Below are 23,566 nucleotides of genomic sequence, written 5' to 3' on the forward strand. Positions count from 1 at the left end.
ATTTAAATATTTTTTGCCAAGTCATCGCCGGCGCCGCATCTACGTGGCGGGGGGTGGGGGCGGAGCCACGCCGCGGAGTTGCCGCAGGTAAACAGCCCCCTCCCGGGCGGGAGCGGGCCGCGCGGCCCGGGCTGGAGAGCCGCCGCCGCCCCCGGGAGGGACGCAGGGCGCGGGCCGGCTGCAGCGCGGCGGCGGGGGCGGCGGCGGCCCTGCGCCCCGGCGGCCCGACCCCTCCCGCGGGGCGGCGGACCCCCGAGCCCCGCGAGGTGCCGCGTCCCCACTGACCTCCCGGTCCCGGAGCCCCGCGCCCCCGCTGCCCCGTCCCCCGGCGCCAGCTGCCGCCCCTTCCCGCGCCCACCCGCTCACGCGCCAGCAGCATCCCGACGCCCCGCGCCCCCTCCCGCCGCGGGCCCGCCCGCGCCCCCCGCCCGCGCCCCGCAGGGCCGCGCCCCCGCCCCCCATGCACCACCTCCTGGAGCAGTCGGCGGACATGGCGACCGCGCTCCTGGCTGGCGAGAAGCTGCGGGAGCTGATCCTGCCGGGCGCGCAGGACGACAAGGCGGGCGCGCTGGCCGCGCTGCTGCTGCAGCTCAAGCTGGAACTACCGTTCGACCGCGTGGTCACCATCGGCACCGTGCTCGTGCCCATCCTGCTGGTCACCCTGGTCTTCACCAAGAACTTCGCAGGTGAGGCAGCGCGGGAGGCGGCGCGTCCGCAAGTGTCCGGCGCTGGGTGCTCCCCGCGCCCCCGCACGCCCCGGCGCTCACTCCAGCCAGGCCGCACCCACCTTGCCCGGCACTGTCGGCAGGGCTGTCCTGAGACCCTCTCTGTTTATTGCTGCTTTACCTTGCATTTCTTCAGCTTCAAGCCCCGGGAGGACTAGGCCTGCCCTTCACTTGCTGGGCTCAGATGTGAAAGGGACGTGGGGTCTGAGATGTTGAAGTGTCCATGTGAACACCAGAAAATGATCTTATAGGCGTTGAGGGCAGACAGCCCTGGGAAGGGATGGTGGGGACCCCAACTGCTGGGGGGGTCTGTGGAGCCCTGTTCCTGGCCAGGAGGGTAGAGGAACCCGGGTCTCTCAGGGACAGACCCAGAGATCCTCTGTAGGTCTGCAGCAGAGGAGGCCAGGCAAGGTGCACCAGGGAGGCAACATCAGGCTGGTCCAAGTGATGGTCCAAGCTGGCCAGGGAGGAGGGAGGGACTGGTCCACTCATGGTAGAGTGGATCCATGAGATGTAAAGGTGTTACCAGCAGAACCAAGACCTGGTTATGTGCTAGGGAGTGTCAGGGGCCACAGGTCACCCTCAGAGGTGCTTAGGTGCACAGTGGGGTCTCCTACTGACGTGAGCCTCTACTGAAGTGAACTGGACAGAGGGCATTGGGCTAGTCCCCAGGTGCTGGGGGAGCTGCACCACCTGGGGCTGGATGGAGACAAGGAGGCCTCAGCCCAGCTGTCCCCGGAAGTGCTTATGGCCCCCAGGGGCCAGTGTGTGACGGTGAGAGGGCTTTTGGAGTTCCTGTGCATCACTTAGGAGCTGTGTCCTCTGTGTACACTGGGCCACAGGGACAGGTGTTGCCTTTACACCTGGGTCTTCACCAACCTCTAGAAATGCCTCGGGTTTCAGGAGACCCTGACCCCTGGACTCCAGGCCTGGTGGTGGTCATTGTGCAGGCTGCCTAAGAAGCCCACTCAGGTGCAGGGGGCTCTGCTGGTCTCTTTCCTTGGACACTGTTGTCAAAGACCAACTCAAGACTAGATGCTCCTGCAGGCTGGACAGGAATCCAGTACACTGAGATCCAGTCAGTGTGCACACAGCCACGGTGGGGCCTCAGGTCATGCCCTAGTGCTCACCGAGGCCCCAAGGGGTCTCGGGACACAGTGTAGTAACCGTATCACAGCTGGATGTCATAAAAAAACAGAAACTTATATCTCATTGTTCTGGAGACCAGAAATCCAAATTCTAGGTTGTGAGCAGGGCTGGGCTCCCTCTGAGGCTCTGGGGGAGGACACTGCCTGCCATTGCAGCTTCTGGAGTTTCCTGCCTGTAGCTGTGGCACCCAAGCTCTATGACTGTCCTTGCCCAGGCAACTCCACCGCATCTCTCCTGGACCAAATTCCCAGTGATACAAGAACACAGTCACAGACACTACTCCACAATGACTTCATCTCACTTCGGTGGCACCTGCAAAAGCTGTTTCCGCATAGTGTGCAGACATGTGGCTAGGGGGTCAGCTCCACCCATGATGGACAAGCCTCCTAGGACAGACGCGGATTCAGGTGCACACTCTGCATGGGGCTCCATGTTCTGACACTGCTAAGCCCAGCTCCCCATCTCTGGGGCATCAGCACACCCCTATATCCAGCTGGGCCTGGGGCTGGCAGGCTCCAAGTGCATCCCTGACCCCAGGGCCTGCCCCTTCAGACCCTCTGCATTTGCACACAGACACACCTGGGCACCACATGCCCTGGCCCTCCCCCACTGCCATTCGGGGCCCACTGCAGTGTCAGGAGGGGTCCCAGTGCCTCTCCAGCACAGACAGGTAGAGTTCTGAGCAGCAGAATGTGCCCGGCCTGCGAGGTCACTCCAGGGCATGGGCCTGGGAGGGCTCTCTGAACTGCTCTTCCGCTAGTGAAGGAGGCCCGTGAACCCATGTCTTCCAAGCTCGACCACAAAGCACTGGCTGCTTCTCCTGCTGGCTTTGATCAGGGTCTCACTGAGCCTGAAACCATCCAGGGTCCCCAGACAAAAGGGAAGTTGTGGTACCACCCAGGTGGGAACCACATACGACCTGGGTGGACTTGGGGGGCCCCTGCCCACTCGTGGGAACTCCTGGGCTAGGTGGGGTGGAGGGTATGGTCAGAAGCTCTGGCCTCTCTAGAGACCCCCCACTTTCTGCTCTGGACAAGAGCACCAGGAACCTGTGCCAGGGTTCTGAGGTGTGACTGCCCTGAGAGGCTGTGGGGCTGCGTCTCGGCTCTGTGTCTGCCTCTGTCTGCCAGGACCTGAGCCTGAGGAGGCAGGCACAGGGCCACCAGGGTGAGCACCGGAGGCTCCCTCAGCCCTACTGGCTGGGCGTTTCAGTGGGTGGGCATCAACCCTTCTGGCTGAGGCAAGATGCTGAGACCCATGTCCTGTGTCCCTGGTTTGTGCACCAGGGACACAGAGTAGGCCTGTGCCGTGACCTGTAGAGGTGCAGTGGAGACAGGGCCTAGTGTGGCAGCACATGGCCAGTGCTCATCAGCCTGGCACCATCCCAGCGCCAGGGCCTAGCCTGCCCTCCTGGGGGGTCCCGGCCCTGGGTACAACCCGTTCTGCTGTGTTAGGACAAGCCCTGCCTTGCAACACAGCTGCTCACCACTGCGCAGAGCTCAAGGTAGAGGTGGACTTTGGAAGACCCCATGCCCCTGCCTGAAGACCAGCGGGTGGTGGGCCAGGGCTGCCATGAAATCCCACTCTCCCCCGCTCCGTCCCTCCCCTGGACTCTCTGCTGGGGATGGCATAGAGTGGGGGATCAGGTGGGCAGAGCCCAGACACACTGAAAGGGGAGAGCCAGGGGTCGCCAGATTCCTCAGATGCTGCTGAGGCCCTGAGGGAGGCCGCCTGCTTTCCTGAACACATCACCAGGCCCAAGTGTGCAGTGCCCCCAGGGTCTCCTGGGTGAGCCGCCCAGCCCACCCCAGGGGTGTTCTCTTCTCAGCTCTGACTTCCCTCTCAGGAGAGGCACCAGGGGTCTGCCTGGATCTAAGTGTAGGCTGCCCAGGGCCTGCACCGGCAGCCGGGGCCTCTCTGCCTCAGGGTCCCAGGGGGGCTGGGTCTCCAGGGTAAGCGCCCACTTGCCCACTCTTTTCCGCCACCTCTGAGGGTGAGCCCTCTCCTCCCCAGTGGGGCCCCCTTACAGGCCCAGCATCTGGGGCCTTGTTTTTGTGGGGATCAGTTCTGGGCATTCACTCAGCTGTGGCAAGAAGGGGCTGGGTGGGACGTAGCCCGGCGGGGGGCACCTGCTGGATGTACAGGCCCTGGATCCCACCACCAGGACTTAAAAAGAAAAAAACAACAACTGCCGCCTCAGAGTTCTGCAGTCGGGAATCTGAGTGAGGCGCAGGGGCTGGGGCTACGCCGTGGGCCCGGTCCTTCCAGAGCAGGTCTGTTCCTCCGCTTCCAGCTGCTAGGAGCACTGTGTTCCCCTCTGTCCAGCAGCACCTCCCTCTCTGGCACCCTTGCCGCTCCTCCAGCCCTCCCCAGCACCCTCCCCCGGGGACCGTAGGATCACACATCCCACCCAGATCCCTGTTACTCAGCCTGGGTGGTGGAGGTCTGGGAAGGACACTGTCAAGCGTGAGCCCGGGGACAGCTTCCAAGCAGTGGCCACATGGGTGTGTGCGGACTTCTCTGGGGCTGCATCAGGCACTAGGCTCCCGGGCACTGTACTGGGCCCCATGTCCCCAGGTCAGTTGAACAGGCTGGGCAGGTGCCTGGTTACCAAGCAAGCTTCTTGGGTGGGAATCCCAGTGTCCCCTCATCAGGGGCAACGATGCCCGTGGCCAGGGCCCATAGAATGCTATCCTGTAGGGAAAGGGCTGCCCAGAACTGCCTCTGTCTATGGGCTGGGCAGGCCTGTGTCTCCCCCAGACATCTCCCTGGCCCAGCAGGGGCCACAGGGCCCCTGGGAAATCCCAGGGGGTCCCCTGGAGGGTCTGGCAGCTGCCTTCTAGGCTGGGCATCTGCGCCCCAGTCCCACTGCCTCACTCAGTGGCTCTGCAGGGCCACCTCACCCTGCTCTGCACACCTCGGTGAACTGCTGCACTGCAGGGAGCACAGGGTACCTCCGTAGGTGCAGGCCCCTCAGGAGGAGGGTAGCCCCTAATTCCTGTGCCATGTGAACCTTGGGGCAGGCCTCTCACCTGCATGGTCCTGGGGAGCAGATTAGGAAATGGGCAGAGTGGCAAGTGGGGCTTGTCTCCCTTACTGCCACTGCCCAGCAGACAGGGAGGTGGTGGCAGGCTCTCCACACCGTGCCCCAGAGGCACTGCTCCAGCCACTCAGGGGTTGGGGGCCACCCCCATCCCAGAGCCTGTTTCCCTGTGGCCTCACCACAGGGTGTCACCACAGGGTGGGTGCATGCCCCAGGGAGAAGAATATCCACCTCTCTACAGCTCCTGGGATTGGTGATCGGGACCAAAAGGGAATAAAATGATATTTTTTCAACCAAAAGAACTGATCCCTCTGCCCTTTCCCTGTTTGCTTTTCTCTGAACTCAGCTCGGCTCTTGGTCTGGACACCTGTCCTCAGGGAACTCAGGCCTTGGGGACAGTCCAGGCTCCCATCTCATGAGGATGTGGTGCCAGCTGCTTCAAAGAACCCTGGCCCCCACCCCATCTAAGCAGGGCTCCCTCTGCCCAACCCACGCCTCCCTAGAACCCCCCACAGCTCCCCAGGACTGTCCCATAGAGTCTCTGGGCCCTGTCTTTGAAACCACCCTTGGTGGACCCACCTGGGTCCTTTCTGTGTGGACTGGAAGACACACCCCTGGTGAGAATGATGGCAACCACGGGATCTGCACTGGGTTCTGGAGGGCTGGAGGGGGCCTGCTGCTGAGTGGAGGCCAGGGCTGGAGGCACCCGCAAGACGTGGGGTCTCTGTGCCCAGATATGTAGCCAGCCACTGCTCCTAGCTCCCTGGGTCCCTGAACAGCTGCAACAGTGGATGGTGGTCTTCCTAGAGAGAGCTGGGGTCTCTGAGTCTCCCTCTGGGTGCAACTCAAAGGCTGGGCACCCACAGGCTGCTGAATGTGCAAGCCTTATAACATGGTGGTTCTGAGCTCACCTGCCCTGGTACCTGAGGGTGCCAGTCCCACTTGTGCAGAAGGGGGTGGGAGGAGACTGGAGCCCGGCCTGGACGCACATTGGCTAGGGGCCTCAGGCTCTGAGCCTCAAGGCTCCACTCCCAAGAAGCCTCAAAATCCAGAATCCCTGCATGGGCAGACCCGAGCTGTAGGCTGTACTGACATCCGGCAGACAGGCTCCTGGGGGAAAGGTGCCCTGCAGCAATGACCATGGGACTGCAGTTACAGTGGCAGGTGTGAAGTCAGGTCCCTGGCCAGGTTTGGTGGCGCATACCCACCTATAATCTCTGCCACTCAGGAGACTGAGGCAAGAGAATCCATCACAAATTCAAGGCCAGCCTCAGCAACTCAGTGAGACCTTGCATCAAAATTAAAGAGCTGAGGGTGTCTCTCAGGGGTCGAGTGCCCCTGGGTTCAGAACATCCCTAGTACAAAACAAAAAGGGGGTGAGTCCCTCCCTGGATGCTCAGGCCAGCAGCCAGGACCTGGGTTTCAGCTGAGCTGGGGTGTTGGAAGATGGCCAAGTGGTGTGGCCTGTCTTGTTCTCTTTGGGACTGTTTCCCCTTGTGCCCAGTCTCTGGGGCATTTAGAGACCAACATATAGATAGGCCAGTACCCGGGGCTGGCAGAGGCAGGGCTGACCACCTTGTGGGGGGATTCAGGATAAGATGGTGATCAGAAGATGGGGAGAAGCTAGTGGGGGCGGGTCCATTGGGGCACAGCATCCCTGCACAAAGCCAGTAGCTATGTGGGAAGGACTGCAGTACTGAGGCCAGCAGCTGGTGCAGGAGTGGGCCCCCGGTGCCCTTTGCCCCAAGCCCTTGTCTCCACCAGGCCAGTCCCACCTCTGTCTCCTCTCTGCCCCCAGAGGAACCCATTTACTGTTACACCCCGCACAACTTCACTCGTGACCAGGCGCTGTACGCCCGCGGCTACTGCTGGACGGAGCTGCGGGACGCGCTGCCCGGTGTGGACGCCAGCCTGTGGCCTTCCCTGTTTGAGCACAAGTTCCTGCCCTACGCCCTGCTGGCCTTCGCCGCCATCATGTACGTGCCCGCGCTGGGCTGGGAGTTCCTCGCCTCCACGCGCCTCACCTCTGAGCTCAACTTCCTGCTGCAGGAGATCGACAACTGCTACCACCGGGCGGCGGAGGGCCGCGCCCCCAAGATCGAGAAGCAGATCCAGTCCAAGGGGCCCGGCATCACGGAGCGCGAGAAGCGCGAGATCATCGAGAACGCCGAGAAGGAGAAGAGCCCCGAGCAGAACCTGTTCGAGAAGTACCTGGAGCGCCGGGGCCGCAGCAACTTCCTGGCCAAGCTGTACCTCGCGCGGCACGTGCTCATCCTGCTGCTCAGCGTCGTGCCCATCTCCTACCTGTGCACCTACTACGCCACCCAGAAGCAGAACGAGTTCACCTGCGCGCTGGGCGCCTCCCCCGATGGGCCGGCGGGGGCCGGGGGCCCTGCGGTGCGCGTCAGCTGCAAGCTGCCCTCGGTGCAGCTGCAGCGGATCATCGCGGGCGTGGACATCGTGCTGCTCTGCTTCATGAACCTCATCATCCTCGTCAACCTCATCCACCTCTTCATCTTCCGCAAGAGCAACTTCATCTTCGACAAGCTGCACAAGGTGGGCATCAAGACTCGCCGGCAGTGGCGCCGCTCCCAGTTCTGCGACATCAACATCCTGGCCATGTTCTGCAACGAGAACCGCGACCACATCAAGTCGCTGAACCGGCTGGACTTCATCACCAACGAGAGCGACCTCATGTATGACAACGTGGTGCGGCAGCTGCTGGCCGCCCTGGCCCAGTCCAACCACGACGCCACGCCCACCGTGCGCGACTCCGGCATCCAGACTGTGGACCCCAGCGCCAACCCCGCGGAGCCCGACGGCTCTGCCGAGCCTCCCGTGGTCAAGCGGCCTCGCAAGAAGATGAAGTGGATCCCCACCAGCAACCCGCTGCCACAGCCCTTCAAGGAGCAGCTGGCCATCATGCGGGTGGAGAACAGCAAAGCCGACAAGCCCAAGCCGGTGCGCAGGAAGACGGCCACAGACACGCTCATCGCCCCGCTGCTGGACGCCGGAGCTCGTGCTGCCCACCACTACAAGGGGGGCGGGGGCGACGCAGGCCCGGCCCCGCCCCCTGCCCCTGACAAGAAGCACGCCCGCCACTTCTCCCTGGATGTTCACCCCTACATCCTGGGCACCAAGAAGGCCAAGCCTGAGGCAGTGCCCGCTGCCCTGCCCGCTTCCCGGAGCCAGGAAGGCGGCTTTCTGTCCCAGGCAGAGGAGTGCGGGCTGGGCCTGGCCGAGGCACCCACCAAAGGTAGGGTACAGAGTGGTCTTGGGTGGGAGAAGGAGGGTGGACCCCACAGAGCCCCGGACAGGGAGCCTAGGAGGGAAGCAGGTGCTGGGGGCCGGCAGCCGGCGAACCAGGAGAGGTTGAATGGGCTGGGTCTAAGGAGGGCACAGTTGTGTTAGCGGCAAGGGCGAGGCACAGGCCTGTCCGCAGCTTGGAGGACCTCCCCAGCCCTGAGAAGGCAGGCTGGGCTCGGGACTGAAGGCTGCTCTTCCCCAGTGGACTTCAGCTCCCCTGGCCGCAGAGGTGCTTCAGGCAGATGAAGGCACCGTGTTCCGGGGGCAGGCTGCCTCTGCAGGCCTGGGGAGGGCCAGCCCCTCTGGGATGCTTTGGAGCCGGGAGCCTCTCCGCAGGCCCTGGAGGGCATGGGGAAGGGCACGGCAGCTGGTGGGACTAGAGTGTGAGGTGCCTGTACACCTGGCTGTTTGCAGATGCTCCACTCCCGGAGAAGGAGGCTCCTTACCCCACGGAGCCAGCTCTCGCAGGGCTCCCCTCTGGTGGCCCGTTTCATGTCTGCTCGTCCCCAGCAGCCCCTGCCACGGGCCCTCTGTCACCAGCCAGCCTGGGCAAGGCTGACCCCCTTGCCATCCTGAGCCGAAACGCCACTCACCCCCTGCTCCACATCAACACACTGTACGAGACTCGGGAGGAGGAGGAAGGGGGTCCCCACGTGCCCCCAGACATGGGCGACCTCATCACCATCCCCCCACCCCAGCAGATCCTCATCGCCACCTTCGACGAGCCAAGAACAGTTGTGAGTACTGTGGAGTTCTGAGGGCACCGGACACCCCAGCCCGTGAAAGCCCTCTGCATGAGCAAGGGATGTCCAGCCCCGAGTGGACATGGCCTCGCTCACCCAGTGCAGCCCACATCCCCAGTCTCCCATCGCATGCTGCGGGGCTCAGCACCCTCCCAGTGGGCCCGAGCTGGCACAGGTGCGTGGGCGGATTGGGCAGAAGGTGGGGTGCTGGGCTGCCAGATGAAGAGTTTATTTTTTTAGTCAGTTTTGCTGTGGACCAAGGCTGTGGCACGACAACTCGGTGCCCCCAGCCCGGATCCAACCCAGAGCAAGCCAGGAGGACACTTGGGGAAGGAGGTGCCAGCTGCAGAGCCACTCCCCAGGCATCACCGGCCCAGGGCTTGCCCCTGCAGGGACCTGATGCCCTCAGGTGGGGGCCCGGGCCACCCTGGGTCTGATCAACATGCACTTTCCTCAAAGCCTGACATACAGTTTATTTTACTATGGCTACTGTAACTGACGAGCATATTGTCATCAGGAGACTTAGGGTGAGTTGAAAGCAGAGGGTGTGTGTGTGTGACAGTGTGAGCAGAGATGGTGTGAGCGTGGGTGCAGGTGTGGGTGAGTGAACTGAGTGAGTGTGTGGGCGAGGCTGAACAGGTGTGTCTGCAGGAGTGCCTGGTGCATGTGAGCAGGAGGGCAGGGCAGGCGTCCAGGGAGGGACTCCTACGCAATAACCACGCCCCTCCTGGGCCCCAGCTGCCAGTGAGGCCCATGCGGCTTTCCAGGGGAGCCCAGGCCGCGGCTGGCCCCGTCCCTATTACCTCAGCCACCGTGGCCGGTGACAGTATCAACAAGGTAGCACTGAGCATATCAATAAATATTATTCTGATAACCGCCTGTGCTGCTGCCGAGTCCGCCTCCCTGCCTCTGGCGCCACCTGCCCACCCCCCAGCACAGCCTGTCAGCATCATCATGGGGGCACCTGAAGGGCCCAGAGTGTGAGGAGGGGAGCATGGCCACGGCATTGAGGAGCATGTGGAGGGCACTCCTGGAGGGTCGCCACTGGACTCAGCCCCTGGGCACAGGCACAAATCGGGGCTCCCACACTGAGGGAAGACGTCCCCTAGGTCAGATGCTTGGAAGCAGGGGGCCAGGTGTACTGCCAGAGGAACGGAGCTGCAGGACCCAGGACAGCTTCCAGGAGGAGGGGCCCTTGCTGTGGGCAAGGGTGCTCATCCTGTCAGGGGTCCCCTGCAGGGCATCTGCCACCTCAAGTCCAGGGTTTGGGGGAGCCACATTCCCTGCAGGTTGGACCTGTGGGCTCCTTGGAGGCAGATGGCTGGGGCAGATGGGGCCAGAATCCATGGGCAGTGGGAGGTATCAGCCCCAGATTGCTGAGGTCAGAGGGTACCCACCTGCTCCCTGGCCAAGGCCTTCCGGAGGCTCTCTAACAGGTACCTCTCTGAACAGTCCTGGACACCCAGTGTCCCCATGAGTCAGGATAGTCCACCCTCCAACTTCAGTGGCCAAGTATGCAGCCACCACATCCCAAGCCCAGGCGTGAGGGGCATGAGGACCAGGCTAGAGTCCACATTCATTTAAAACACAGGTTTTATTCTCAGAATGCTTAAAATTTTTATTACTGTTCAGGTGTGGTGAGGTCAGCAGAACAGGAAACACCGGCCATTGAAAGACAGTCTATTGTTAACAGACCCCAGAGGAGGGGGCTCCCCATTCCACACAGGGCCACTCAGGGAAGTACCAGGGTCAGTGCAGGCAGAGGGAGCGACGGGCAGCACCCCCACTGTGGCCTCCACAGGAAGGAGCAGGCAGGGCACGTAGGGGGCTTAGGGTCAGCCAGTCTGAATACCCTCAGCAGGTGCTGGACACAGAGCTGTCCCTGGCTGCCTGGGGTGACTGGGCAGGTGGGTGGTGGCCCCACATGGGCATGCAGATAGAGGGGCGCAGGTTGGGTGATTTGGACATGACGTCATTGGCCAGTCCCAGAATTAGCCAGCCCTAGGAGGGGCAGCCTGTCCAGGGCAGCCCAGCTCAGGGTGCAGAAAACAAAAGGTGTGGCTTATGCACCCTGTCCCCTGAGAGCCTGCCTCCCCTGACCCGGACACTTCCCTTGGCCTGCCTCCAGGGTGGCACTCAGCGTCTCACAGTTCAGGGAAGTCACCCTGTTGCCTGGACAGCTGCCTCCAGGCTGCTGCTCCTGGATACCAGGTCCTGGCCCCTTGGCTCAGCCCTCACTTCCCAGCACTTCTGCACAATGGCAAGCCGCACCTGGCAGCTAGGTGACCCCAGGAAGCTCACTGATGCTGGCCTCATTCCTGTCCCCTCACCCTCGCATGCAGACATGTCCCCGAGTTACCTGGGAGCCCACTGATCTGGGCAGTGCACACGAGTCCAGCTCCTGCACTTGCCTCGCAGGCCTTGCTTCCTGGCTAGTGAAGGGAAATGTCACTGGCCACAGAGTGTCCAGGCAGGGGCTCTGCATACCAGCCCCTGAGCTCAAGCAGAACAGAGGTGGACACAGGAGATCCTTGGAGTCTGATGGGACCAGGCAGCTGTTTTGCCCACCAGTGCTCTGGGCCACAGCCTTCAGGGCACTTCAGAGCCAGTCCCGTCTGGGAAGAGTTCTGTGTTGTGAACCCGTGGCCCTCTGTGCGAGGCTGACCTTCTGCAAGGGGAAGGGTCACCCGTCAGCATCCTGTACAAGTAGCCAGGCCCTGCGAGTGCTGGGGATGCTGCTGCCTGCCCCCCAGACCTGTCCTCTGGCTGTGTCCCCGTGGGCCACCCCATCTTCCCTAAATCAGACGGCCAGAGTCCTGAAGGAAAGGGTCCTGTTGGCCCCTTGGGGTCAGGAGAGACTGAGCCCAGCCTTTCCTCCAGCACTTCCTCCTCTTGCCTGTGACCAGGTTCCTACTTCCATCTGGTTGGGATGATTGATCCTGCTCCACTTCAGACCAAACTCCTCTGCGTGTGCATCTGGTTGGGGACCCAGGAGGGCCTTCCCTCCCCAGACTAGCAAATAGTTTCAAGCCAAGTTCATTTCTCTTCTTAAGGACCCAAGGGCCCCTCTGGTTTGGTACAAGTCCTGGTCACTGCTCCTAGGGCCACGTGGACCCCTCTCCCTCAGTCTCCTCCGAAGACCCTCCACAGCTCACTTCAAGAAGCCCCCCCTCTGGATGCTTGGGTGAACAGAGGGAGCTTCAGTGGACAGCCACCCAGGCTGAGGGCCCACAGTGTCAGGATAGACCCGCCCCCAGCAGCATGCTCAGAAAGGCTGTGACAACACTAAAGCTGGCTGTTCTCCAAGCACAGCCACAGCAGGGAGGCCCAGGCCCTGCCAGCATGGACTCCCGCTCTGCTCTCCTGCTTCTGGCCTCTCAGCCATGCAGAGTGTGGACTGAGCACAGGCCTCTGCGGGTGATCAGAGGGCGGTACTAATTCCCACCACCCACCAGGGGCTAGGGTTTCAGGCACCTTCCTCTCCCCGCAGGCCACCCTGTGGCTGCCAAGGGATCAGCATTGCCTTCCCCTCTTTGGTCCCCTTCCCTCCAGTCCTGAGCAGAGACAGCAGGGCAAAGGGTGCACATTTCCTCCTACTGAAGAGGACGTGTTCTGGGAGAACCCCAAGCCCATCCAGGTAGCCAGGCCTGAGTCCCAGGCCTCTTCCCACCACGCCAACCTAGAGCTGGGAACTTCAACACTCCAGACCCTGGTGCCTCAGGGTGACCTCGGTGGGCCTGCCAAATGAGTGGGGTGCAGCTGGTGGTCTCTGCTGGTGCTCCAAACCCACCCCTTGGTACTTTCGGCTCTCTTCGGAACTTGGCCTTGGTGGGCAGAGAGGCAGAAATGAGGATAAAGTCCAGGTGCAAGAACACAAAATGAGTGGAGAGGAGAGCACCAGCGCCATGGCTGAGCTGGTGTCCTTCCACCAAGGGGGTCAGGTCAGGCCCTCTGGGACCCAGAAAGCTGTATGAGGGAGGAGGGTGGCCTCCTGTATGGGCAGTCTGCTGCAGGGGACCTGCCTAGTGCAGCATGGGCAGCATTATCTCCCACAGTGATATAGCGCTGTGGCCACCCCCATACTCAAGACATGGGAACCTGTGACATCTACACATCACCAGGGTCAGCTCTTTAGAAGCTTTGGGCTGGGGCCTGGGAACTGGACAGGGCAACACTCCCACCTGGGGCCTGGTGGGTCATCAAACCAGGACCTGCTCTGGGCAGTCAATGACAAGCCTGCCCTGGGGCACTCAAGTGGAGAGAAGGATGCCTTCTCCCGGACCCCCTGGCCTCTTCCGCCCATTCACCAGCGCCTGGGCGGGAAGATAGGCACCCACCCGACCAGCTGCCAGAGTCTGGGACCTGACCCCCCACGGTCCTAATGCGGGGTGGTTGGCTTGGTCGGGGCCCCTGCTTCCGTTGTCCTGCCGGCCCATCCCTGCCTGCGCGCTGGGTCCCAGGAGGCCAGGTGGAGGCCTTGTGGGCGCGAGACCTCACCCCCGCGATCAAGTCTCTCTCCTGTCCCATTAATGGCTCACAGAACGCTTCGGTTCCAAAGTCACTGAGCCCAAGCCGTCATGTGGACGCCCAGTGGACACTGCCCCATCGCACAGACCTGGCAAAGGCGCCGGCTCTTCGGAGCCTGGCGAGGCCTCGCGATAAGAGAACGGGGACACCCAGCGGTGGGCGCTAGGCCCCGGGGACGTGGGACGAGAGGTTGTGGCGTGCGCTAGAGGGCGAAATGCCAGGCGGCAGGGCGCACTAGGACGCGGGGTCGCGGGGAGGACCGGGGCATGCGCTCCGGAGACGGGAGCGCTAGGACCTGGGGGCGCGGGGAGGAGCGCGGCGTGCGCTCGGGAGACGGGCGCGCTAGGACCCGGGGGCGCGGCGTGCGCTCGGGAGGCGGGAGCGCGGGCGGGCGGCGCGCGGGCCCCTGGGAGGCTTCCCGGCGTGCCGCGCGCCCGGGCCCGTCCGGCGGCGCGCATGAGGCGGCTGCGGAGCGCCGCCGACTGCTTGGTACGCGGCGGCCGGGCGGGCGGGGCGGCGGGCGCAGTCTGCGGCCCCCGCGCGCGTCGGGCCCCCGGGCGGAGTGCGGCGCCTCGCGGGCGCGGGCTGCCCCGGCCGAGCCCGGCTCCCGGGCCTGCCTGCGAGGGGCCGCCGAGGGGCCGGGCGGCCTTGGGCCGGAGGCGCCTCCCGGGCCGCCCGCGCGGGAGCCCGGCGGGCCTGGGTGTCCGAGGGCGCGGGGCCGCGGCAGGACGGCGGGGCGGGACCTCAGCCGGCGGCGTTTGTTGCTGTCCGAGGCTGGAGGCTGGAGGCTGGAGGCTGGAGCCCGAGCCCCGGTCCTGGGCGGCCCGGCGGGGCTCCAGCCCCACGTGGGGTCCCGCCCTCCGGGGCTCCCCGAAGGCCCTGCCCCTAACAGGCGTCCGTCTCCGCGGTAGGACTTGAGCGTGTGGGTTTCGGGAGGACGCGGTTCCGTTCCTAGTAATGGGACCGGGAGGGACAGCTGCCAGGCCGTGCGGTGGGCAGTGCGGTAGGTGTGGCCACGCACTGCAGCCGGCAGCCGCGTGGACAGTTGCGTCCCACCCTGGATCCTGTTACTCCGACCTGGGGCGCAGGGTTGCAGCGCCAGGGGCCCAGACGAGAGCCGCCTTACCTGCCCTTGAAGCTGATGGCCCTCTCTGGGCGACACAGGCTGTGTCGATCAGAGGCTCCTTTTCTGGGAGCCTCGCTGGGCGGAAGTTCCAGCCTCTGCAGGAGGCTTCTCCCACCCCGTGTCCATCTCCCACCCCGTGTCCATCTCCCACCCCAGTCCTGCTCTGTAGGGAGAGCTGGCTGGGGACATCTGACCGAAGTCCCACGCAGCACACTAGCCTGGTGGTGTGGCCAGGAATAGGGCCCGGAAACTGCCTGCAAGCTGCCGGGGAATTGGGGAGAAGAGAAGGCATTTATCTCCCCTGAGGGTAGCAGCAAGTGGTCTGCTGGGCTCCAGGGAGGACTGGAACCTGTCTCAAAAGGACAGAAAGCACAGGAAAGTGGAAGCCAGGCTCTGCTCCCCACTAGAGATATGGTGGCTGATAGGGGAGCACAGCAACCTGCTGAAATCACACCTAAGAGTATGGAAACCAGAGTTTGGGGAAGTGTGTGTGTGTGTTCACATCAGAGAGAGATGCTCAGACTCACAGACCTTGCGCCTGTAGCCTTCCTGCTTAACTGTCCCACGCTGGGCAGTACTGCCCTTGGTGGGTGGCGGCAGGGGGGCTAGGGCTGGGAGCCTCAGTGGCCCTGGTGCTGCATTTCTGTAGCTTGGTCATCATGGGGCTTAAGGCTTGGCTCCTGGCCAGACAGACTCCTCTGACCAACAGCCCCTATGAGAACAAGGCAAGACCCATTCCTGCTGCAGTCCTGGGCCTCTCCAGAGCAGCCTTGGAGTCATTCCTCCAACCCTAGAGGCCGAACTGTCCTCCTCAGGCTCAGGCGTGCCCTGGGCAGGCTGACCACAGACTTGTCTGCCACACCCGTGGGAGGGCAGGGCAGGCTGAGGCAACGTGGTCCCCTCCCATTTGCTGGTGGTGCCACGTCCTCCCGCCCAGCTGCAGAGGGTGTTTGTTTGCTTTTTTAAAGAAGTTTTTTTCCTTCATGCTTTGGCAACCTTGTTCTGCTGATAAATAAGAGCTGTTTACTTCCGCATATTAAGCTGGATTAAGGATGGTCATCTCCCATTTCCCCATTGAGCTGCTCCTCTGGAGCTGAGGGGTCTTCTCCCCCAGCTCTATCTGCTCTCCACCCTCTGCTTTCTTTTTTCCAGCTAGCCACACTGCCCTGGAAGGCAGGCTCCCCCAATCCTCCTGGCACTTCTCCCTTTTGTGTTTTGGTCAGTGCTTTGAATAGATGAAGCACTTTAAAGAAGGGAAGGAGGAGGTCCCTAGGGGTGAGGCTCAGATGAGCCAAGGCCTGTACAGTTTGGCAGAAACCTTAGTTGTGCACAGACCCAGAGCCAACAATGGTCCTTCCCAGACATGCTGACCCTTATAACACCCACAGGGTAAGGCAGTTTCCAGGCTTGAAAGCCCAGGTGCAGGGGAGTGGCACACAGCCATGCAGTGGTGTGGACTCCCCTCTCTCATACAGTGACTAGTGGTTTCAAGGGACCCGAGGACTAGGTTTCAGAGGCCAGCCTGGGGTCTGTCTCCCTTAGTCTCAACTGAACTTCCTCCACCCTGGCTCTAGTAGCTTCCTGCCCTGCCCTCTGCTGCCCCTTTCTCCATGGCAGTTCCTCTTCCAGGAGGCCCAGCCATGCCTAGAATGGCCTTCCTTTTGTTCAGCTCCAGGGCATGTCTGCGTCCCTGAACACCACATCAGGTATTCGATTACATCTAGAGAGAACCCTGTCCACCCAGGTGCTTCATCGAGTTCCTGCCTGTTGCAGATGAGGAATTGAGCTCAGAGGTGCTGTGCTGGCTCAGCAGTTCAGCCAGGTGCCACGGAGGCTCTCTGTGCTCACCACAGTGGGGTGGCCCTAGCGTGCCAAGGGGAAGAGCTTGAGAGAGCACTGTGTCCATTCGCTGCTCATTTCTTCTTTATCATGAAAGCTTTGAGAAGCATGTGACAATGCAGAGGCAGGTGTAAGCGCAGAGGATCCCAGCATCTGCGGGCTGGAGCCTTGTCCACCAGCACCTGACCCCAGCGTGGCCTCTGAGGCACATTCCCCTCAGCACACACTTCTGACACATACACATGGTCTGGAGACAGAACCGTGGAACCATGCTTCCTGCCGCAGCTGACATCACGGTGGAATGTTCTGGTTCCTTAGCATTACAACACCTAGTGGCCAGATTTCTCCAGTGGAAAGAGCTTATTTAAACAGTTTTCGCAAGCTGGGGCCCAAACTCAGCTCTGCACTGCCCTCAGCCAACTTGCCTGAGTCTTTTCCCTGGCAGTGAGCCGTGGCGTGAGTCTTGCCTGTGACTGTGTGCCAGGTGTCCCTGTCACGTCAGTTCTCACTCCTGCAGCACTATGAGCGGAAGACACTTGGATATGTTAATAGCTCTGCCAGGTGGTGGAGCTTCCTTCCACCAGCAAGTGCATGAAGTCCACTGAGCAGGTCCAGGAAGAGCAACACGAAGGGACAGGGCATGTGGCCAGCACTCAGCATGACACTGGTCTCCACCATGGCCCCAGTCACCTCAGGCATGGGTCTGACTGGTGTTCTGCTTGTCCCCCTTTGCTGTCTGACATTCCAGCCCCTCATTCCTAGAGCTCCTGGTACCTTTCTGAGGGACACTGTGAAACCATGACGTGGCACCAATCTAGGCCTTGTCAGCATTCTTTTTTGTGGGAGTGGCAGGGTACTTGGGATTGAACTCATGGGTGCTCTGCCTCCTCAGTCTTTTTTTTTTTTTTTTTTTTTGAGACAGGGTTTCCCTAAGTTGCCCATTGCAGTCCTCATACCTCAGCCTCCCAAGTTGCTGGTATTACAGGTGTGTGCCACCACACGAGGTCCCTTGTCAGCATTTCTAAGGCAGGTTCTTCTGCGTTGTTTGTCTTAAACTGAAGAAATGGTAATCTAAGGATGATAGCTGTCTGACGGACAGCCGTACTGTTGTCACCACCCACGCTGCCATTACTAAAAGAGATTGAAGGTTTCTTTGCAGTGATTACCACATTGCTGTGTCCTGAAATGGACTTCAGGAGTTTGGTACTACCTGACCTGATCCACTCCCGCTTGCTCTCAGTGCTGGGGGTGGCGGGGTCTCCTGTGTGCCTGCCCTGCTTGCTATTTTTGTTTTGTTCATCAAGGCTGCCGGCCTCTCCCCAGCCAGGCCCCACCTGAAAAGACCCTAGACTTCAGTAGTCAGTGTCAAGGTGGGAAGCCTCAGGTCCTACTCCCGTGCCATTGTGCCAAGAGCCCTGAGCCCTGTCCTGGGGCCTCTGTGAGGACCATGTCCTATCTCCTCAGGCGTCCATCGGTCAGGAAGCCAAGTCCCAGCCATGGAGGTGGAGGAGCAGCCACCTCAGGAGGTGAGGGGGGTTGCTGGGCGCTTCTTGAACAACCCTGGGGTCTGCAGCATTTGTGCTGCTGCAGCTCAGCTCGGTGGGAGATCCCAGGCACACTGCCCACCCCAGTGTGGCCTCTGTCACTCCAGCTGTTTCTCTGCAAAGAATTTGGCACAGCCACTGGGTTTTCTAGAGTCCAGCAGGAAAACCCCCCAAGGGGAAGGTCCCTGTAACGGGCTGGCCTGGGGGTGGCCTTCAGTGGCAGAGGTCAGCCTGATCTGAACTCTGGAGGCCAGAGTTCAGGGAACACAATCACCCAGCTTGGAACTCTCCCTCCACCCACAGGCTGATGGGGAGCCCGTCCTGACATCAGGGGCCTCGGGGTCAGTGCCCAGGGTGCTTTCCGGAGAACCCCAGAACCTGTGTATGTCTTCCCTTGCATCCTGGCGCATTTCCTGGGGTGGGCCCCTAGGCTGGGGGAGGCAGCTGGCCTGGCTACTGCTGAGAGCCTGGCAGCTGCAGGCGTCCCTGGCCCACCAGGGAGTGGAAGGAGCTCTTGAGTGCATCAGGAGCCCCTTCTTGCTGTGCCCCAGTTCTGCCTGCTCGGAGCCCCTGTCCTTTACCCAATCCAACCCTAGTTGGAGTTGAGCAGTGGCTGGGACACTTGGTCCCTTTGCTGTCACCTGCCCTGGGTGATCCCTTGTAGCAGCCTGGGAGGGATGAGGGACAGATGTAGCCTAGATGCCCATACAATCACAGGAGCAGCCATGGGTAGATGTGCCCAGGAGGCTCGCCCCCCCCCCACACACACACACACACACTTGCCTGCAGTGCTGGCTTCATCCCACTGTGGCCTTTGCTGTTGGTGTAGCTGACGTGGATGCCTTCAACCTGCTCCTGGAGATGAAGCTGAAACGGCGGCGAGAGCAGCCCAACCTGCCTCGTACTGTGACCCAGCTGGTGGCTGAGGATGGGAGCCGGGTGTATGTGGTGGGCACTGCCCACTTCAGTGATGACAGCAAGCGGGATGTTGTGAAGGTCAGTACCACCTCTGTTCGTCATTTGCCCTGGCCTGTTCTCCAGGGTCACCCCCACAGGCCTGGATGCAGGTCTGGGTGGGCTGAGCCCCAGGACTGCAGTGGAAGTTTGTGCTTCGACGTCAGTCATTAGAAGGTGGACTCTCACTGTGGCCCTGTGCTTTCTTCCCTTAGAAGCCCACCTGCTTCATGACTTTATTTTTATTTGTTTTTTAATTTTTTTGGTTGTAAATAGACAGAATGCCTTTATTTTACTTGTTTATTTTTATGTGGTGCTGAGGATCTAGAGCCATGACTTTATTTGTTGCTTAAAGAAGTAAACTGTCCCCCACAGCACAGTGTTGGCACCAGGCTAGTGCCTTTCTGGCCACCTCTGGGAGGGAGGGGGCTTGGTCTGGGTGTGGGCCCTGCCCTGTGGTGGCCAGCATGTATCTAGGAGAGAGGTGACCCACCTTGCAGACCATCCGGGAGGTGCAGCCTGATGTGGTGGTGGTGGAGCTCTGCCAATACCGTGTGTCCATGCTGAAGATGGACGAGAGGACGCTGCTGCGTGAGGCCCGGGAGGTCAGCCTAGAGAAGCTGCAGCAGGCTGTGAGGCAGGTGCGCAGGCAGGTGGTGGGTGAGGCCTCCCAGGTTTACATGGGGATGCGGGGCTGCCCTGTTCCCTGCAGAGAAGGTGTTGGGCTCAGGGCCAGGGTCCCAAGTGTATTGCATCCTGGCTTCTGATCAGCACCCAGCCTACTCTGACCCTCCACCTTGGCTGTGGAGAGGAGGAGGCATTTCTATCAAGTTTCAGATGAGGAAGGATAAGGTAGATGATGATCTGACCCTAAGGCAAAGATTCCTGATGTCAGGATCTCAGCAGCATCTGGCCTGCCTGTGCCCCACCTTGTGGCTACATGGCCCTCATCTGGCACTGCTTCTCATTCGTGTGTGTGTCTTGGGGGCAGCCCAGCACCATACACCCAGCTGCAGCCAGCTTGCACTCCAGGGGTATCCCAGACAGCTTGGCCTGCTGTTCACCTGGTGCCCCCCCAAGTGAGGGAAGTCACAGCGGACCTTCACAGGCCATCGTAAGAGAGGTGGTTCCCTCTCCAGCCAGGGATCATTAGCACCCATCCCATCCCCAGAGAGAGGGTCAGTAATCTGCTAGGAAGCACATGGCTGCAGCTGGGCACAGAGGAAAGAGGCATGAGTCAGGGTCTGGGAGACGCCAGCACCAGCCACACCTCAGTCCTGTAGGGAGTCTGAGCACTCAGTCTCCCCAGCTACAATGTGACAACACAAACATGTTGCTGACGGGATGGAGCGCCTCCTGTGTCCTGGTGTCCAGAGCATTTGGCGGGCTCAGCCTTCAACCTCTCTGGAGGTCAGATTGGTACCATGTGGTCTAGATTCCTGTGAGTCTCCTGGTGTGGCCTGAGCCCCAGGTGAGCAAGGACACTCCTGTCAGCAGAACATCCCCAGGGCTCCAGGCACCTTCCAGGGGTCAAAGGCCAACCTTGCTGGGATGTGGACAGTCTACCAGCAGCTCATAGGTAGAATCCACCCAGGGCAGTAGGCTTGGACCAGAGCCTCGTGGTCCTGCCATTTTCGGGGTGGTGGGGGATCTCCTAAGTGTACCCAACCTGCCTCAAGCTCACTGGTCTGGCCATACCCAGAGGCAGCCTGGGCTGTGATCTGTGTGAACATGGCCTACCAGGTGACCATAGTGCCATCCGTATTGGCCTTGGCAGGCAGGTGTGGCGAGCAGTGAGGCAGCCTCTTGGAGACCCTGAACATCACTGTTTGCCCAGGATCAGCTTGTGTCTCACACACATGGTCAGGCCATCTGACTGTGAGCTGGCCCCTTTCCAGCCCTTGACTGTCCTATAAAGAAAGAAAATGTCCAGAAAGAAAATGTGTTTGAAAGGTGGCTGTTGAGGCCAGGATGCCTCTGCTCTGGTACCCACCTGGACCCTCCTTACCTGCCAGGGCAGCCTCCCCTCGAGTGTGGAAGGAGCCCAAGGGTGTTGGGCACTGCCCTGCCTCCCTCCCTCTGGGCGCCACCTGCTAACATAAGGCCTCTCCCTGCAGAACGGACTCATGTCTGGACTCATGCAAATGCTGCTGCTGAAGGTGTCTGCCCACATCACAGAGCAGCTGGGCATGGCCCCTGGCGGAGAGTTCAGGGAGGCCTTCAAGGAGGTGGGTACCAGGCATGGCCTGCAAGGGATCGGGCAGCTGCTGCACCCATGAGTCCTGACACTCAGCCTCTGCTCCAGGCGAGTAAGGTGCCTTTCTGCAAGTTCCACCTGGGTGACCGACCCATCCCAGTGACCTTCAAGAGGGCCATCGCTGCACTCTCCTTCTGGCAGAAGGTCAAGCTGGCCTGGGGCCTGTGCTTCCTGTCAGACCCAATCAGGTAGGGCAGCCCACCTGGCCCTCCATGTACATGTCCAGCAGCTGTTCCTGCCTCCTCTTCCAGCTGAGCCTCCTCCCACAAGGACCCCCAATCTCCTCCCACCATAAACCCCAAGTAAACAATGTGGTGGTCCCTGCCCTGGGCCAGTAGGACCAGCCTTCGCTGGCCCATCTCTGCGGGGCTGGCAGCGTGCCCTCTGCCCCCAGCAAGGACGATGTGGAGCGCTGCAAGCAGAAGGACCTGCTGGAGCAGATGATGGCCGAGATGATCGGGGAGTTCCCTGACCTGCACCGCACCATCGTCGCGGAGCGCGACGTCTACCTGACCCACGCGCTGCGGCAGGCCGCCCGGCGCCTTGAGCTGCCACGCGCCTCTGAAGGTGGCGGGAGGGCCGGGCGGGGGCTCCCTGGGATGCAGTGTTCCCGCGCCGCCGCTGACCTCCGCCCTCCCCCACAGCCGAGCCTAGGAAGTGTGTCCCTTCCGTGGTCGTGGGCGTCGTGGGCATGGGCCATGTGCCCGGCATCGAGAAGAACTGGAGCACCGACCTCAACATCCAGGAGATCATGACGTGAGTGCCCAGGCCCCTCCCTGCAGCTCCCAGCGGAGGCCACGCTGGGTCCCCCAATGCACGCTGGTGCCCACACGTGGGGGGCTGGGGCTGGGGGACGTGTGCCCCAGCCAGGCCCAGCCCCCCCCCTTCCTCCCCCAGCATCCCCCCGCCGTCCATCTCGGGCAGAGTGTCCAGGCTGGCCTTGAAGGCCGCCTTCTTCGGCCTGCTGGGCTACGGCCTGTACTGGATGGGCCGCCGCACCGTGAGCCTGGTCCTGTCGCTGCCCGCTACGCAGTACTGTCTCCAGAGGGCGTCTGAGGCCCGGCCGCGCCAGTAGGCAGCCCGCGGGGGAGACGAGAAGCCGGCACCGCCCTGGAGTCGTCTTGGGTGCAGGTGCATTAAAGCCACCCCCCATGGGGGTCCAGGCCAAGCCTCGCTGCCCTCCCCAGTCCCTGCCCACCAAATAAAAGATTATTGAATCATCTGAGCTCGGGCCTCCCAGCAGCCCCCTCCACACCGCAGGGGCTGTCCATGGGCTTCAGCACTCAGGCCAGCTCCGGGGGCGGGATGGGAGGTGCCAGGTGCACAAGACCCGTCCCCCTGGGCTGGGCCCGGTGAGCTGCTGACTGTACCTACCTCACTGTGCCTTGTGCTGCAGCTGGCAGAAGCGTCTGGTCCCAAGTGCATCTCCCGGTGGGTTTAGGGCCGGCTGGTTTGGCGAGGGCCAGACGCCCCACACCGCTGTGTACTGGCAGCTCCGTGGGAGATTTGCTGACCTGGATGTGCCCTGGCTGCAATCTCTGCCTACAGAGCTTCTGTGTTTGGGGTTTTTTTAATGTCTAAAAATTTTTCACTCAGGTAATTTTAGCTTCAAAGAAAAACAAAAACTGAAGCAAATGTCAGGAAATACAAGCCTTAAATCCAGCTGGGACAAAGAGGAAGGCTTCCTTTGTGTCTGATCTGAGTGGGTGTGTGCACGTTGGGTCAGCTTGGGGTCCAACCCAGCCCTCTGGGGGCTGTAACCTGAAGGCTGGCACAGGCCAGGGCTGCTTCAGGTGTGAGGTTGCTGTCTAGGTCCACCCTCCTTGAGGTCAGGAGGGCCTTGAACCTGCTGTCTGTGCATCCAGTGGGGGTACCTGGGCCACCTTGACTCTTGGTGGACACCCAGACAGTCTGTGTGTCAGCCTGTGCCACACAGCGCTCCTGGTCAGCTGTGGCCAGCATCTGTATAACTCCCCAATCAGGGCCCAGGGTCATTTGTCCTGTGTTGACTGTCAGCTGAATCAGGTAAAACCCACCCATTTTGAGCTGGACAGGGACTGCCAAGCTGGCTGGGCTGTGTCTTCCTGTCTCATGTTTGTGGATTTGTTCCCTTAGAAATTGAAATAAATTCTAATTTTGGAAGCTCCTGCTTTGTGAAGTGTGTGGAAGTGGGGCTCAGGTGAAGGCACAGGGAGGTCCTGGCCTCCCATGCCCACCCCCCTGGGCCTGCAGGATGCTGAGGGCACTGCCTGAGGCCTGGGGAATGTGCCATCCACCTTAACAGAGGACACAGTTCTGGCACCTATGTATATTTAGCAAAGGCCTCCACCCAGAAAGGTAGACTGGGCCCAGC

General features: G+C 61.4%; 2 protein-coding genes across 8 annotated transcripts; both read left to right on the forward strand.

Moving 5' to 3' along the window:
* Positions 1-230: 230 nt before the first annotated feature.
* Panx2 (pannexin 2) lies at positions 231-9,837 on the forward strand. 2 transcript variants are annotated; one of them, XM_076855512.2, is made up of 3 exons: positions 231-686; positions 6,716-8,173; positions 8,925-9,837. In XM_076855512.2, exons 1-3 carry the CDS (start codon positions 461-463, stop codon positions 9,401-9,403), a joined length of 2,163 nt encoding a protein of 720 aa, XP_076711627.2. In that variant the 5' UTR covers positions 231-460; the 3' UTR covers positions 9,404-9,837. The 2 variants fall into 2 exon arrangements, with proteins under 2 accessions (XP_076711627.2, XP_076711628.2); XM_076855513.2 differs by having other exon boundaries at positions 8,638-9,078.
* A 4,086-nt stretch (positions 9,838-13,923) lies between these two features.
* Positions 13,924-23,355, forward strand: Trabd (TraB domain containing). 6 transcript variants are annotated; one of them, XM_076855515.2, is made up of 10 exons: positions 13,924-13,982; positions 17,923-17,984; positions 18,306-18,384; positions 18,832-18,998; positions 19,457-19,597; positions 21,074-21,184; positions 21,262-21,401; positions 21,608-21,780; positions 21,858-21,969; positions 22,111-23,355. In XM_076855515.2, the coding sequence occupies exons 2-10, from the start codon at positions 17,955-17,957 to the stop codon at positions 22,286-22,288; spliced, it is 1,131 nt and encodes a 376-aa protein (XP_076711630.1). In that variant the 5' UTR covers positions 13,924-13,982; positions 17,923-17,954; the 3' UTR covers positions 22,289-23,355. The 6 variants fall into 6 exon arrangements, with proteins under 6 accessions (XP_076711630.1, XP_076711629.1, XP_076711632.1 ...); XM_076855519.2 differs by lacking the exon at positions 13,924-13,982 and adding an exon at positions 14,189-14,400; XM_076855516.2 differs by lacking the exon at positions 13,924-13,982 and adding an exon at positions 17,806-17,828.
* Positions 23,356-23,566: the final 211 nt, after the last annotated feature.

Source organism: Callospermophilus lateralis, chromosome 4, assembly GCF_048772815.1.
Source record: "Callospermophilus lateralis isolate mCalLat2 chromosome 4, mCalLat2.hap1, whole genome shotgun sequence".
Classification (NCBI taxonomy): domain Eukaryota; kingdom Metazoa; phylum Chordata; class Mammalia; order Rodentia; family Sciuridae; genus Callospermophilus; species Callospermophilus lateralis.

Excerpts from the sequence above, each read along its gene's own strand:
- Panx2 (XM_076855512.2), top strand. The coding sequence starts at position 461 with ATGCACCACCTCCTGGAGCAGTCGGCGGACATGGCGACCGCGCTCCTG. Across the intron at positions 687-6,715 it reads CTTCACCAAGAACTTCGCAG|AGGAACCCATTTACTGTTAC; the intron begins GTGAGGCAGCGC and ends CTCTGCCCCCAG. Across the intron at positions 8,174-8,924 it reads GGCCGAGGCACCCACCAAAG|ATCCTCATCGCCACCTTCGA; the intron begins GTAGGGTACAGA and ends CCACCCCAGCAG.
- Trabd (XM_076855514.2), top strand. The coding sequence starts at position 13,950 with ATGAGGCGGCTGCGGAGCGCCGCCGACTGCTTG. Across the intron at positions 13,983-18,305 it reads GGAGCGCCGCCGACTGCTTG|GCTGATGGGGAGCCCGTCCT; the intron begins GTACGCGGCGGC and ends CTCCACCCACAG. Across the intron at positions 18,999-19,456 it reads GCAAGCGGGATGTTGTGAAG|ACCATCCGGGAGGTGCAGCC; the intron begins GTCAGTACCACC and ends CCCACCTTGCAG.